The sequence below is a fragment of the Dysidea avara genome, chromosome 13 (assembly GCF_963678975.1).
Source record: "Dysidea avara chromosome 13, odDysAvar1.4, whole genome shotgun sequence".
Classification (NCBI taxonomy): domain Eukaryota; kingdom Metazoa; phylum Porifera; class Demospongiae; order Dictyoceratida; family Dysideidae; genus Dysidea; species Dysidea avara.
The window spans coordinates 14,862,052-14,879,308 of NC_089284.1; the positions used below are offsets into that span (position 1 = coordinate 14,862,052).

At 38.5% G+C, this 17,257-nt stretch overlaps 1 protein-coding gene across 1 annotated transcript in view; it reads right to left on the minus strand.

The window, feature by feature from the left end:
• LOC136243544 (protein EFR3 homolog cmp44E-like) overlaps window positions 1-8,579 on the minus strand; it is a 32,010-nt gene extending 23,431 nt beyond the window's left edge. The window contains exons 1-8 of the mRNA XM_066035057.1: window positions 8,314-8,579; window positions 6,958-7,108; window positions 6,307-6,434; window positions 5,717-5,789; window positions 5,583-5,662; window positions 4,295-4,420; window positions 3,970-4,051; window positions 3,361-3,597 (exon numbers count right to left, since the gene is read on the minus strand). Coding sequence (XP_065891129.1) covers window positions 3,361-3,597; window positions 3,970-4,051; window positions 4,295-4,420; window positions 5,583-5,662; window positions 5,717-5,789; window positions 6,307-6,434; window positions 6,958-7,108; window positions 8,314-8,528 — 1,092 coding nt within the window. The 5' untranslated portion in view covers window positions 8,529-8,579. The remainder of the gene's footprint in view (window positions 1-3,360; window positions 3,598-3,969; window positions 4,052-4,294; window positions 4,421-5,582; window positions 5,663-5,716; window positions 5,790-6,306; window positions 6,435-6,957; window positions 7,109-8,313) is intronic.
• Window positions 8,580-17,257: the final 8,678 nt, after the last annotated feature.

A 17,257-nucleotide genomic window follows, 5' to 3' on the forward strand; every position in this document is an offset into this window, starting at 1 on the left:
AGAGTCTAGTGAATGGATACGCTTGTTCACCTCAGTTCCTTGTGTCTCTATCGAATGATTTTATATGCATAAGCACAAGAAAAAATTGAATTTTTAAAAGTTTGAGTAGGGATCATAGAAATAAAAAGCAGTGATACAAGGAAGGTCGCCTACACCTGTAGACGTACTAGTGGACATTTAATCTTCAGTCTATACTATGACTGATGTAGGGATTAAAATGCTACCACAAATCGACACCTTGTGTTGTCAGTAAAGCCAATTATCTCTAGATATATTCGATTATCAAGATATCATAAGACAAGGACGATAGGTTTATTAATCTAGATAATAGTAAACTTCCGTAAATTATTTGTATACATAATAGTTATACGGGCACAATGTGGAGTCTATGAAATTTATAAACCCGAAGGCCCGGGCTGTAACGCACGAGCGAAGCGAGAGCGCTACTAAGGGCCTGAGGGTTTATAAATTTCATAGACTCCACATTGTGCCCGTATAACTGCTTTAGACTCTATTTCACATTACACTCAGATTACTTACCTCATCCACGGCTGTTTCTGCTGTAGGCTCGGCAAGAGCGGCTGGTTTTCTTGTGATAATACTAGCGCCATGGCAACTATGCGTCCTCACGTGACTAAATAATTGCGCTCGTTAAATCACTGCACGTGAATAACACATAGCGATTGGACAAATCCGATTTTGAGCATATGTCATATTGTGCTTAAAGGTGTGGAGTATATTAGAAAACAAGGTGGAGTATATGAGATTTATTACCCACCCAAAACAGCCTAAATAGAGTCTAACTGATGGTGTAGGCACCTCCTGGGGGCTCCAACTCTCCTATCACTTGGGAACAGTGATGAGACTAACATTTTTCACCTTTTTATAGTTTTCAAATTGCAATTTGCTCACTTTACTGGTTACAATATTGGCAGTTTACTAAAATAAAAATTGTTTCAATTATTGAGATATGTTAGGGGTCATCCATTATTTTCAGCCTTTACGCAAGAGTACAAAGAGTACGTTAGGAGGGAGGGGGTTAAATCACATGTACGCTTATAAAATGATGAATAATCATCGTGTATATACTGTACATAGTATCAACATTTATACAGTATGCTTTGTGAAGGAGGGAGGGGGTTAGAAAAAAGAGTACTCTTTGTACGCTTGCATAAAGACTGAAAATTATGGATGGTCCCTTAGATAATTGAGATAAGTTCAAAGGAAATATCGAGATATGTCTAAATTAGTCATCACACACCTCTAGCTGTCAGCTAAAAGAAATGGATTACAAAGGAGGACAAAGGTAATTACGTCCATGATGCAAGCATTGAATGTACTGTGGTATGTCAAAAGACATGTACCTTTCAGATGTTTAACAGTGAAAAAAATTAAGCCTATAACCTTAGCGTTATTAATTATGCTTGTCTGAAGGCATCAGACAGTTTAGATAATTCTTTCCATTAATTTTTTTTACAAATTTTGTAACAACCCTATTGGAAGCATTTCAGGTTGTACTGAATTGAAGACAGGCCGTGGAGGTTTGCACTTCTCACAAAAATATCTTGACCAGAAACCAGCCTCACAATACACATGTACCTTCATGGTGCCTTGGCAGTATTGGTCAAGCCCAATGTACAGTACTATCATACTGTATGATATTCATTACGTGATCTTGCCAGTCCTAAATGTAGCATATCACATTTTAAAAATTTAAGCCCATTACTCACACTTGTAAGCACTTTGACAAGCTCAGCATTCAGTTATTCAGTACAAAGTTTGAAGGTACAATCTGGCTAAGCCACAGTGGCACCACTTTTAACAAAACATGCTGACACAGTAAACATGGAGTCTCCAATAACATCAACTGTTTACAAAGTGGTATAGACCTATACAACTTGTGGATTGCATATGCCATTCAGAATGACAAACTACTTTATTTTATGGGAAACAGTAGGGACTACAAAAACCAAATAGAGATCTTAAACATACGATATATCTTGGCTTGGAAGAAAGGTTCCATTGATAGTCTTCCACATGGCCAGCTAGACCTAAGAAAACTTTACTTGTTCTCACATTACCAGCCACATAGGGTACACCAGACTATGGGTCATGCTTTGGAGTTAACAAAAATGGTATTAAGCAGGGTGAGGTGAGGTGAAGCTCATCAAAGCATGACTGAGTGTTTGATTAAAGAATAAAGTCCAGTAAGTAACCACAATTAATGCATACACTGATATTTCCTGTATTGTATCACTTGTACTGTACACCATATCTGCTGACAGACTGGCATAAAAGAAAGAGCTACAGGAACCACACAGTAGCTGATTTTGTAATTAAAATGCAAAATTCTTTTATATATATATATAGAGTTTTTTTAAATTTATTAAGGCTTTACAGCACAAGTGTTGAAGGTCTGTAGGACACCTGGTCCTACAGCCTGTTTAAAGTTGTTACATAAAGTGTGTTTGAAAAGGTGGAGAAAGGAGAAAAAATCCATGACTGGACCTGGGCAGCCTCGAACCTGCAGCCATCCGATTAACACTTGAATGTGTATACAATTCAACCTGATTTCGAATTCTATCACACAACTTATTTTTAAGTTAACAACATTTTTCCTATGTATAGACGTAATATTTACCCTGGTCGATATAATTTATTTTCAAGGGTAGTATAGTGCCAGTAAACATGAGCTTTTTTATAGCAAAGAAATATTTACATGTTGGTCTTACAGTATGTGGAGAGTGTTTATAGTGATCTATGTAAAGGCTGTGGAGCAGCAAAGGGAGGGGGGACTTTGGCAATGAAAGTTACAGTGTAGTTTAAACTTGAGTATACTACAGAAATGGATTATTCCATTCTGGGAGTATGCCCCCAGGAGAATGTAGAGATCCACGGACAGCTTGCGTTCTAGGTAAGTGTCTGAGACTAGAATTAAGAACTTTTTCCAACACTTAAACAGCATGACTTAATTCTTGTACATCATTTAAAAGTTGCATGCAGTACACAAGCAGTACACATACTTTAGCAATTTTCTTGGGACCTACTAGAGGTACGAAGTGGTTTACTAAATGAAGAGGTGATAAGGATTCACAGCATTGCTACTTACCCAGTGATCTAAACAAGAATTGATTTTTAGGGCTCCAGGAATTAACTCCTAATTCACTGATAGCATTAACTAAACATTGTTGGTTTGTGTTTATATGATGGACAAACATGAGAGTCAACAAAAATGCAACAATAGGATTTACAGAAATGGTCACACAATCAGACGTACGTATGGCATATGCACACATACATATGTAGATATGTCCATACACGCTCATACACAGTATTACACATACAACACAAATAGCTTACCATCACCTCCACATTAGCTACTCTTATAGAACAGTTGTCTAATGATTTCTTGAAGTGTTTTAATAACTTTGTGAATGCGTCCATTGCTGAGGGGCCTAGGAAGCCTTCTGAGCCGACTCCAATACATTGGGATACTGTATCCAAGATGCCACATTTAGCAGATGGATTATCAATTTTGGGATTCCCCTTATCGAGGTGACTAATCAAGGCCTGGACTGCCTTGTATCGGAACTGAACCTGAAACAAGAATACCGCAGTGTCATAAATAAACATGTCAACACTTAGTAATGTACAACTGAATGCCAACATATGCGAGTGTATGTTCTATTAGAGTAGTTGGACAGAGTTCTGTTAGTACATGTTACTATCACCTAGCTATCTAAGCTAGCCATTGAAGTAAAAAAAAACTCCAAACATGCCATTTATGTACAGCTGTATAAATGACCTGCCTAATGTGACCACCTGCTTAATGAGTACTGAAAATTTAAGCCTGGAGGGGATTGGAATAAACTCATTGGACTCTGGCTAGTGCCTGACAGCTTGAGAATACTGACATTTAAATAGTTATTATTATCACGAGTTCAGATTATAGAACACAACACATGTTACCTGTATAGAGTCCATAATTATCACAAACACGTGATGGGCAAACGAATGTTGCTCCATCCAGCACTTGTTCACATCAAGATGTCTGTGAACAAACAATAAAACTGTGTGACTTAACTGTAGTGGTGTTGTGTGAAAATGGGAAATTCACTAGACATTGCATTTAGGATTTCTTGGACTTGTAACTTTGAGAACCATAAATATTGTAATGTGTAAATGTATTAAATACTGTTTGACCGATACTAAACACAACAATTCACACTAATATAGGCATTCATGCAAGCATGCACACACAAAACAAACTCATCTACAAATGTTACACACTCACACAAGGACAGGATGTAGGACAGCATCAATATGTCCCAGGCCAGCAGAGCTGACTAACTCCTTAAGAAGATTTTCAGAGAAAATTGATAACTGACCAACTCTCAAATCTTCAGACACTACCTCTGACCTGCAGAACATAACAATACCATGAAGTGAACATGGTCATACAATCACACTAAGCATGGTAGAGAAGAATTAAGTTAATGCATTTCTCTCTCAGTACTTGTCAAATATTATAGCATTACAAGTTCATTTCTGAACCACTCTATGTGGCACATATCCTACAGAGGGTAATTTTTGAAGGGCTAGATATTCTGATGAGGCTATTCTCTTTTTCAAAAAATTCACAAGCCCAGTTGTCATTCCCACAAACTTACTTTCACGTCATCCAACATTTTGGCGATTTGCTGATATCAAGTTTTAGCTCAGTATTAATGATGATAATGGTTAAACTGTATCATTACTATATCAGTGGCCAGTAAACAGCTGATCCGGAACAGCCATTGTTGGGAGTTGAATCAATTGATGTCATCTACTGCTATTCTAGCATAGTTACGATCAAGCTGGTAGCCAATTACAGAATTCATGTTTGCACAAATGCATGTACCTTCATTATTTGTGAAATGAATTTCTGTTTATTTGAAATCCACCAGTACTTCGAAATATGCACTCTCAGTTAAAAAATTTACAACCTTTGAATGCCCCTTCTGCAAAATCTTCTGCTTCACTATATGGTATGTACAATGAACCTCAACAATGAGACAAGTACTGTAAGTGTACAAGCCTGAAGGGGTGGCAACCGAAATGTATGGACCAGAGAAATAGGGGGAAGGGTTGCACAATAAGGTAACAGTTAATGATTTTAAAATACTTCAATGATGACAACAGGAGCCCATAAATGCCGAAGGCTCCTTTGGCACTCATGGGCACTTGATAACAGCCACCCATATGAATGTGTCCCTACCTTGGAGTAATGTCCTCTGCCCTTGACTGATAACCATTTCCACCATATATACTCTAGTACCCTGCTATTAAGGCTTGTGCTTACTGTATATAATAGAATAGTGCTTTACAAATTCTGCAAAATTTGCACATGCATTCTATTGGGTGTTACTGTCATGCATGGACATCTCAACTGACTATTGGGAAGGTAAGGAAGGTCAATATCCACTTTCTGTGCCCTGGCCCCTAATACAAATGCTTTAGTGGAAATGCTTTAGTGGACTACCTGTATGTATAGCCTTACTAGGAACATAATATACAGTGTACAATACAATACAATACAATACTTCTCTGTCTCGGTCATTTGCATGTTTATCAGTAGTGCAGGCACAATCTTCTTCATGCAGTGTGGCTCCCAGATGTTGTACTGATGGAAGGGATGAAAAGTATGTAACCACCGAATAGTGTAGTGATGGCTAACCTGTTGTAATCCTGTGCTGGAGGAAGCTTTAGTGAACATGCCCTCCAGGCCCTTCAAACCAGCCATCCTCGTACTGTGAGTTGCACAAATTTTAATTACTGTAAAGTTTACAAGTATTACTACTAGTCCACTACAACAAACTACATTATGTAAATGTGAGAAGTGGACATTGAAAGATGCTCAGTCAAATTTCAATAAGGGATGGAGAACTGGAGTGGGGGTGCATTTCTCATTATATGTAGAGTATAATGGAATAAAACTTAATTCCAGAAAGAACAGCTAAGTGTGCATCTGTACTCTGTGTGTGTGTGTGTGTGTGTGTGTGTGTGTGTGTGTGTGTGTGTGTGTGTGTGTGTGTGTGTGTGTGTGTGTGTGTGTGTGTGTGTGTGTGTGTGTGTGTGTGTGTGTGTGTGTGTGTGTGTGTGTGTGTGTGTGTGTGTGTGTAATATGTATGTGTGTGTGTGTGGTAGCGCCTATGTGTATTATGTTTGGACTGCGTTGTATGTATGTAACACATTTGAATCTCAGTGTAATCTTCCTTAACACAATTAATGTTTTCTTTTACCAACAACACAACAGCTCCAGCTCACTTGTAATAAGTCTCCACATTATCTTGTCTGGCAATAAGACTGAGCCCACTAAACCTATCCACAAAGAACTCGTAGTGGACACTCTGGTACAATGGCGTCACTTCCTTCACCGCACAGAAACTGGCAAACTGTAACAATACAATTCATTAGTGACTGAAAAACAACGTGAATTTACTATCTGCATTCCTTGTATATGCAAATACCAATCATTAGTTTCTTAAAAAATCTAGTTGGGTTACAAACGGCTGTCCTATGATTGTAGGTAAATTGCATCACTTTGTAAAACTGGTATTTTTAACCTGTAGCAGTAAAGGTAGTATTTTTGTGTCCATAACATGCAGAGTCCATATTATAATGTCCACTTGGCTAAACCCTTTTCCTCCTTTGTGCAACTAGAAAAAAACAACAAAAACTTTTAAATCAAACTAAAAAAGAAAAGTCATAGATGGCCTCATGCAGCCAACCATTATTGCTTGTATGTGCATGAGTGGGAAAAAAAACATTACAAACTGAAGAAAGGCATGCCCAAGAAAGACTACATACGCTAGTCCCACTGCGTACAATACATGTACAATTCACACACACGCACATGCAAATGCACGCACGCACACACACACACTTAAAACATGTACACATTGGATGAAGACTTACAGTATTGCAGGCAAGCACTTGTAATCTGGTGACACGCTGCTCCAGTAAGGTGTGTACCATGGACAGTAGAGCATCAGCAAGATGGGGTACTTGCTGGGGTGGACAGTCTGACAGTAACCTCAACATCACTGACACTGCAACCTCCACCTGGCTATAGAGCAGTACAACAGCCATGATTAGTTACTGAGAGGTTCATGGGATTTATGAACGTATATCTCATAAAAATGCAAACACTCCCAACGTTTCAGGGTGTTATAGGTTGGCTTTGGCACCTAAGTAAATCAAGCTTTTGTAACACAGGGTCAACATCAACCTGGTGAGATGTGTATTGAATGAGTGGATTTTCAGGTCAGGTGAAACTGCACCCAAAAATGGAGTCAATAACAAAATTCTTGACCTCAGATGTCAGTCATGGCCTCTCACACTACAACAGTTATAACATTGGATAACATGTTGGAAGATGATCGCTCCACACCACAGACACAAACAAACAATATCATAGCCCCCAATAAGCATGACGTTGATATCGTCTACTTGAGATACTTGCACTGCTGAATACACATATGTACAGCTAAAGATTTGCATGGACAGAAATTACCACTGACTTCTACTCAACCATAGACTGAACACCTTCCAAGTATAAGGTTTTGAAGGAGGCATTCCCGAGTAAGAATGGAGCATTCTACAGTGATTTTTAAACCACTAAGCAAGAAGTTTTGGTGCAGATTTAACAGGTACAAAATACCATTGTAACAAGAGGCCTTCTGACATAGTGAAACTAATATTGAAGCTCTAGAAAATCTAGTTATGAGTTTTTTACAATGAATTGTTGGTATCAGTATTTTTGTCATATTCAATCCACTCAATATCTCTTCACACGTGATTCGTGTATGCCCCTCCTGCAAAACCTCTATATACATGACTTCTGCAGGTGCACTACCACTTGTAAAACAGGAGGCCACCTCCTGTTTTAACTATACTGGGACAAACTTACTCTAACACTCCATCTTTATGCACTTATCAATGTATTGCCCCCCTTGGGTGTAGGTGGGAAATTGACACGAAACCGAAACTGTTGCTCCACTATGAGGGCATTTGAGAATCATTCATTGAACGCCCAAACATTTTTTGTTGTAACTTTCTATGCTATCCCTGCAGCCAACAGTAGGGATTTGACACTATAGGTTTGCCCTACTACGGGGCATTAGACATTCGGCTGTGTCATTTCCCCACTACAACCCTATGTGTGCAGGGGAAGGGGGGGGAGGAGGAGGGAGGTGATAGTGGAGTAGCACATTACATTCACACTAGTCGACATCATACCTACTGATTATGCATTGATCTGTTGATGCTTACTTATATCGGGCTCTTTGTATAAATCTTCTCAGCTTAACGAGGAGATAGCCAGCGACCCTGTTGAGGTTATTCGGTGAGGTTCGCGCGTAGTACACTAGTTTGCCCATTTCAGCCTCTACCGGGGTTGGCTCGTCGACTGATGGAAACACGTCATCCACGTACGTCTCATGACGACTCTTCCGACATAACCCACAGCACTGGCAAATACTACTCATGTTGTTACCACATCTGTTCGTACAAATGTTACTCTATCTAACGCCCTCTATATTAATTTATAGCGCACTATACCATATGCGCGTAAAATACCAGCAGCCAGTCATAGATAATATCTATTCAGTAGGTATATTATCTATGACCCGCAAGTAGTTTATTTATTTATTAAACAGGTACAGAAAGGCAATTGCCTATGGTATTACCTGATCATTTGTGTGTGCATGGTGCATAGGCTGATATAAAAGTATTAAAATATTATTTTCATGAAGTAACTTCCCCAACGATCCAATTAGTAATTCTTTAAAATGATTTACAGAGGTGGCACTAACAACTTCCACAGGAGGCCAAGAGTTAATCACACATTGGCTACATGCATGTTGGCAAATGTCCGGCCTGGTACACGTTGGCCCGGTTTATCTGACTTAAAGTAGTGCAACCATAGGCATAGATCTATAAACCCCATCAACCATGGTAACTCACATAAGTTGGCTAGATGTGATTAGTAATTTATGCCTCATGAAATTGCCAGCAACCACTATTAAGTGGAAACACATCAATTAACAAAACTAACTACAACTAACACAAGGGGTTGGTGGAAATCAGTCAGCACTTGATGCAAAGTCCATTCAACGTACGGGCACCTTGATACACTAGCTGTTTGTCTCAAAGGCTTGGGATAAACAGTTCCAGTAAGTTTAGCATAGATGTAGCTACCACTTCTGGCTGTGCGGTGTAGTCAATGAAAAGCTCAAAGTGTAAACAGAGAAAATTATGGAATGAAGTGAACAGAGAAAGTTAATTAAAGGGTTTGGAATGAAGTGACCTTGCTTCCTCTTGTTGTTTTCAGTATGAGGATCACCCTTGGGCTAGTGATGTTTAGCTACCACACAGATTCTTATCATGGTCGTCCTGCCGGCATATTTTGATATATTATTTCATAGTGTTAGCTATAGCTACCCAGCCTTTCCTCTCCAACCTGGCTGGAGGAATCAGGATGCTATATGCTGTATGCAAAGATCAAAGTTTCAACCGTATATGTGTGACTTGAAGCAACCTATAATTGATCAGTACACATTATAAAGAATGGAAGAAAACATGTATGTATCTAAATCAGAACAGCAGGTTGGCACCACATATAAGTCAAATACCAGCGACCATGGCAAAAGGTCTGTATCCTTCAAGGATTCATCTGAAAATAAGAAGTAAAAGTAAGACGATGAAAGCAGTGCCTAGCAGTTATATATGCCATCATCCATCTACCACTGCCTGCAGTAAAATGTTTCCTGTGAGAGACTTCCTTTTATGAAAGTGAGAGACTTCCTTTATGAAAGTGCTTGTAATTCATTTCTTTTACTTACCCATGGTTGCCTTGCAAACACACACACAACATTTACGATTTGGGTGACTTCTTCACTAAACTGAATAGCAACACCTTTAGCCGTTACAGATCTTACATGCAATAGAACATGTACCAAACTACTGTGAAATGAAATAGTTCCCATGAAAATATCCCATAGATCAAAGCCACAACAGTTGATGCACAACAGCTGTAATTTGAAGTCTTGTGTATAGGAATTAACAAGAGGGATATTTTAGCAGTAAAACTGCTATAATATATCTAAAATTAAAATACTCTAATAGAGCAGTCAAAGACTCTTATAGAACACCCATCACCAGGGGCGGATCCAGACTTTTGGAAAGGGGCCTCAAAGAAATGAAACCACAGGGAAGGCACACTTTAGTACACAAAGCACAAAGTTGCTATTCTCCAACTAAATACATGCCACCAGTAAATTTTTGAACATTAGACCCTTGAATGTGTGGCTGATTTCAGCAGTGTATTAGAATATATACTGTTATTGAATATTTGCCTGACACAATGCTGTATATTTGGTGACTAGAGAATCTTGATTTTGTGTTGATATAGTGTACAATTGTTGATGGGCCAGAGTTTCCAGCAACCCTCCTGCTGAACTATTTTATACAACCTGTACAACAGAGTTTCTGCACAGTACACATCCACATGCACTCAAATACAATGGCAGATCTAGAGTAGCTAGACAGGATTGTAGAATGCAACTCCCTTGAAAATGCTGACAAACTCTGAACATTGAAAGGTTTATACATTTAACAGATTTAGGTGCATAGCTATATACATAGGCGGATCTAAGGGGGGGCCAAGGGGTGCTGTGCCCCCCCTGGCCCTTCCCTTGCCCCCCTTGGACTCACAGTACTATATTGATACCAGAAACTGGAATCATGCATTCACACTGTATTCAGAAGTATAGAAAGCCAATGGGCAAATAGAAGACAACAGTTATAAATGTACTTTACAGTTATACTGTACACTGTAAAGAAAGTAAGTTTAAGTTTTTGTGCCAAGATCGAGATACTCTAATAGAGCAGTCACTACTCTAATAGAACAGTCACAATTCTAATGTCATAACAATACTAGCTACACCTTTATATTTTGATTTATTACACTTTACCATCAAACAGGTTTTATCTCAGTAAATTGCAAGCATACACTTTTAAGCTAAATGTTACCAAAAATGCTCCCAAATTCAAACCTAGGACGTCTAATTTTTAAAAATTTTCTCTAACTACGATCTTAAAATTGTATGTCTATCATTCATCCAGCTATACTGAATATAGTTATACAACTGAATATAACCTGTGTACTATAATTCCTCTTAGTGGAATCATAGATGTAGTATCTATGGTGGAATAGATGCTGTTGTACACTAAAACTTCTTGCCCCCCCTTGGCCCCCCCTGACAGTGCCTCCTAGATCCGCCTATGGCTATATAGCTTTTTAGACAACAATCAATTACTATTTTGCACTGTCACTCATATATGCACAGCTAGCTGAGTAGTTTTATACAACACACAAACATATTTAATTGTGGGTTTTAATTAGCATGTAGGCTGGCTGTTGGGAATCTTGGGAGCCATATTGATAGAGACTGGTGGCCCAGCTATTTTATGCAGCTAAAAGTCACAAATAGTAAGATTAAACATTACATTACTGGATGAGATTTTCATGACATATATAGTGAACACCACTATAGGGTCATTCCATGTCAAATCAACAAGGAATTTAGAGTCACCTCTCGGATTTTGATGAAACTTGGTGTGTTTGTAGTACCTATGGTGCTTATCACTCATGCAAATTTTTAGCTCCATACATTCCATAGTTTCTGATTTATGACCACAAATATTTTGAATATTTCATGAAAATTTGGTCCATCTCTAGTTACAAAATCAACTGCAACTTTGTACCGTGTAGATATTTTTAAACACACTTTTCAGTGATGGAAGACTGTTGATTGACCTTTCCAGTGATCCCTAAATTATGGGATATCTACTTAATTATGGTTCTAAAGTACTTCATTGAAAACTTTAATCCCTTATATTTTGAAAAGTGCTGCTTGAAATTTTTCGAATTCTTTTGTGAATAATGATTGGGTCATAGTCTATGTTTGATAAAATTTTTGTGGTGGGACCACAATGGGCTCAAGAGATATAATGAATTATGTTGTGGTATGCAGTGGAATTTGCAGTCTATTATTGCTGTATTGGAGTGTACACCTCCAATAACCACTTACAACAAGGCCATGCCAAGTTTGTCTTACAGAGTGAAGGTGTCTAGGTGCATTGCAACCTGTATTAATGACCACCTTTATTGAAAGACCATCTATAAGCTGTAGCTAATTTATACTTTAATTGGATATTAATGTATAGCACCAAAGCATCAACCCTTTCTAGCAAATCCAAAATGGTCCTTATTAGACAGGTTGACTATAAATGAGATTATCATGCATCCATAAACACATTAATGTTGTACCATCTCTTCAGTTATACCTTATTTATTAAGTAAAATCTTGTCGTAGTGCACTCACATACATATCCCCACTCTACACTATTCAAGTTACATGCATGGCTGCATAGGTACAATAGACCTCCTCAAAAAGGATACCTGGGCACCTTAATAGCCTCATGATCTTACTTTATAATTGTACGTACATTTTGGGCCCAAGACAAGTCTGTGGTTTCTCAAAAATGAACACTTCATCAATGGTCCAGGGAATAGAAGAGTTACACTATATACAGTAGATGCATTACTTGTACCAAGAGTTTTTATATTATTAACACTTGCTTGCACCTCAATAATTATGTGATTTATAGTACAGTGGAACCTGTGTTACGGTCACCTGGATTAAGCGGTCACCTCTGCATAACGGCTATGGTCACGAGGTCCCAAATATTTACCCATACAAATGTATGCATTGTGGTCTGCATAAAGCGGTCACCTGTCTAACGCGTATAACGGCCAACCAACAATTTACCTATGAATCACTGTATACATAACTTTCTCCTTCGTATAGCGGTCGCTACCTTTTATGGTGGCTTGTTAAGCCAATTTCCTGGTACCACAGCACCGTTTCAATTAATGCGCAATTATCACACTTCCTGCCTTTCAATGAATACTATATAATCAACCAGGCTTTATTGCTTAAGCGTATTCAATAGCTATAACCAACATTCATAGACTTACCTTACCCTTTCTGTACTAAATATTCAGACTGTACTGCGGTTGGTGCGAGCCTCTAACTAATAGTTATTCATTTATAACGGTCATAGCCACTAAAATGCTGCTGACCACCTTATGCAGGTTTTCTCTATAACAGCCACCTGTATATAAAGGCCAGATATATCTGGTCCCAAGGTGACCGTTATAGACAGGTTCCACTGTACTGTAATTACTAAAATGGTTTTTCAAAGTATTTTGGGTTGACGCTTTGAGGATCAGTACAGGCAAATGTTAAGTATGTGGTCAGCATGTCCTATGTGAGTATGTGCATGAGTTTATGACTTGATCTTCAAAGTGGTCATGAATGTAAAGTAATGTAGTAATTAATTTCACATATTGAGGTACAATGCATGTATGGTAAAACCCCTCCATTGCTAGGACCATAATAAAGTGCTCATATTACAGAAGCCACACAAGTATCTTGGTCTAAATGTATGTGCACCACTAGAGTGGGAGTACAGTGTATAAACAGGTGTCCTGGTTATCAAGATATCCAGGTATCCCTTCTGAGGAGTTCTGTTGTATGTATCTATGTAGCCACATACGCAACTTAAATATGGCTAAGTCTACTACAGTGGTATTCAACTTAATAAAGAAGGTATTTGTGAAGAGATAGTACATTTACATGATGTTCATGGACACATGGTGGTCAGATCAGTAATGTATAGTCAACCTGTCTAATAAGGACCATTTTTGGGTTTGCTAGAAAGGGTTGATGCTTTGGTGCTATACATTAATGAAGTATAACTTAACTGCAGCACATAGATGGCCTTTCAATACAGGTGGTCATTAATACAGATTGCAATGCACCTAGACACCTTCACTCTGTAAGACAAGCTCGGCATGGCCTTGTTGCGAGTGGTTATTGGAGGTGTACACTCCAATACAGCAATAATAGACTGCAAATTCCACTGCATACCACAACATAATTCATTATATCTCTTGAGCCCATTGTGGTCCCACCACAAAAATTTTATCAAACATAGACTATTATCCAATCATTATTCACAAAAGAATTCGAAAACTTTCAAGCAGCACTTTTCAAAATATAAGGGATTAAAGTTTTCAATGAAGTACTTTTGAACCATAATTAAGTAGATATCCCATAATTTAGGGATCACTGGAAAGGTCAATCAACAGTCTTCCATCACTGAAAATTGTGTTTACAAATATTTACACAGTGCAAGGTTACAATTGATTTTGTAACAAGAGATGGACCAAATTTTCATGAAATATTCAAAATATTTGTGGTCATAAATCAGAAACTATGGAATGTATGGAGCTAAAAATTTGCATGAGTGATAAGCACCACAGGTAGTACAAACACACCAAGTTTCGTCAAAATCCGAGAGGTGACCCTAAATTCCTTGTTGATTTGACACGGAATGACCCTATAGAGAAATTGTGAGTATTGTGGCAGACATTAGTATGATCTTCACTACATTTAGTAGTGACCTTCACTAGTTCATTTTTACTCACTGCTAGGATCAGAATATTTATTATTATTATTTATTTATTAAAGGCTTTACAGCACAAGTGGCTGAAGGCCTGTAGGACACCTGGTCCTACAGCCTGTTTGAAGTTGTTACAGAAAGTGTGTCTGAAAAGGTGGAGAAAGGAGAAAAAATCCATGACTGGAATAGTAATCTTACTTATAAAGTGGCTCATAATGCTTATGTTTACTCAGTCAAAACTATTACCCAATTCAATCTCAGAAGGTTAATTTTCCTGTGGGGACATGTCCCCAGAACCCTGTAGATAGAGTATGCTCCGTGCAGCTCCACATGCTGCGTGTGCTTTGCACTCTGTGTCACTAGTTGTATCCAGCAGTTGCCACTTTTTCTTAGCACCCACTAGCGTAGATGCCCCTAGCTTTGGGAAATCCTAGATCTGCCCCTGTTGAGATCAGGTCTGTTTTAGCATCCTCATAATACAGTTTGGTAGTACTGTATCTAATCAAAAACAGCCAAGCTGTAAAAAAAGGAGTGCGGCCCTTGAAAAGGCTATGGTGAAAAAAGATGTGAAATCCAAGGTGGCGGCCAAGAAATGGCTGTGATGGTAGGTTAATGGTAAAAATTTTAATAACAACAATTCAGGTGAATTTGGTGCCGCTTGGTCAATTGGCACAAAATTCACCTGAATTGTCGTTATTAAAATTTTTACCATTAACCTACCATCACAGCCATTTCTTGGCCGCCACCTTGGATTTCACATCTTTTTTCACCATAGCCTTTTCAAGGGCCGCACTCCTTTTTTTACAGCTTGGCTGTTTTTGATTAGATTTCACTTCTTTTTGTATTTGTATATGGCCAGCTTTGGGGCTTTTTAACCTATATATTTTTCTTTACCACAGGAAAAAGAAAAAGATGAAGCAGATTTTATAAACACTTTAACTCATTCTGATTTTATCAGTAAATGTACAAATTATATATATAATGCATATATCAAGAGTTCATAATATAAAAAGAGAGCATATATTTATTACATGTCAATTAATCCCCACAGGATAATTTGCAGCTGATCTCTCTACTGGGTGACTTGAAATGTAGCTGAAATCTCTACAGGGTGATCTGCTTGTACATAGATGAACTCTTTACAGGATTCTCTCTACAGGGTGACTTGACTCTAGCTGAACTCTCTGCAGGGTTATCTGTTTGTAGTTGAATTCTCTACAGGGTGATTTGTTTGCAGCTGAACTCTCTACAAGGTAACTTCTTCTAGCTGATCTGTCTACAGGGTGACTTGTTTCTAGCTGGTCTCTCTACAGGACGATTTGTTTGTAGCTGAATTCTCTACAGGGTGAAGTGTTTGCAGCTGAATTCTCTACATGGTGGTTGCTTTGTAGCTGAACTCTCTAAAAGGTGACTTCTTCTAGCTGAACTCTCTACAGTGTGATCTTTTCATAGCTGAACTCTCTACAGGATGATTTGTTTGCTGCTGAACTCTCTACATGATTATTTCTTTGTAGCTGAACTCTCTATAGGGTGATTTCTTTGTAGCTGAACTCCCTACAAGGTAACTTATACTACCTGATCTTTCTACAATGCAACTTGTTTCCAGCTGATCTGTGATTTGTTTGTATCTGAACTCTGTACAGGCTGATTTGTTTGCAGCTGAACTCTCTACATGGCGGTTTCTTTGTAGCTGAACTCTCTACATGGTGACTTCTTCTAGATGATCTCTCTACAGGGTGACTTGTTTCTAGCTGAACTCTCTACAGGTGATTTGTTTGCAGCTGAACTCTCTACATGGTGGTTTCTTTGTAGCTGAACTCTCTACAAGGTAACTTCTTCTAGCTGATCTTGCTACAGGGTGATTTGTTTGTAGCTGAATTCTCTACAGGGTGATTTATTTGCAGCTGAACTCTCTACAAGGTGACTTCTTCTAGCTAAACTCTCTACAGAGTGATTGATTTTTTTTGCAGCTGAACTCTCTACATGGTGGTTGCTTTGTAGCTGAACTCTCTAATAGGTGACTTCTTCTAGCTGAACTCTCTACAGGGTGATATTTTCATAGCTGAACTCTCTACAGGATGATTTGTTTGCAGCTGAACTCTCTACATGATGATTTCTTTGTAGCTGAACTCTCTACAGGGTGATTTGTTTGTAGCTGAACTCCCTACAAGGTAACTTCTTCTAGCTGATCTATCTACAGGGTGATTTGTTTGTAGCTGAGTTCTCTACAGAGTGTTTGTTTGCAGCTGAACTCTCTACATGGTAGTTTCTTTGTAGCTGAACTCTCTACAATGTGACTTCTTCTAGCTGAACTCTCTACAGGGTGACTTGTTTCTAGCTGATCTCTCTACAAGGTGACTTGTTTCTAGCTGAACTCTCTACAGTTGATTTGTTTGCAGCTGAACACTCTACATGGTGGTTTCTTTGTAGCTGAACTCTCTACAAGGTAACTTCTTCTAGCTGATCTTTCTACAGGGTGATTTGTTTGTAGCTGAATTCTCTACAGGGTGATTTATTTGCAGCTGAACTCTCTACAAGGTGACTTCTTCTAGCTGAACTCTCTACAGAGTGATTGATTTTTTTGCAGCTGAACTCTCTACATGGTGGTTTCTTTGTAACTGAACTCTCTACAGGGTGATTTGTTTGTAGCTGAACTCTCTACAGGGTGGTCTGTTCGTAGCTG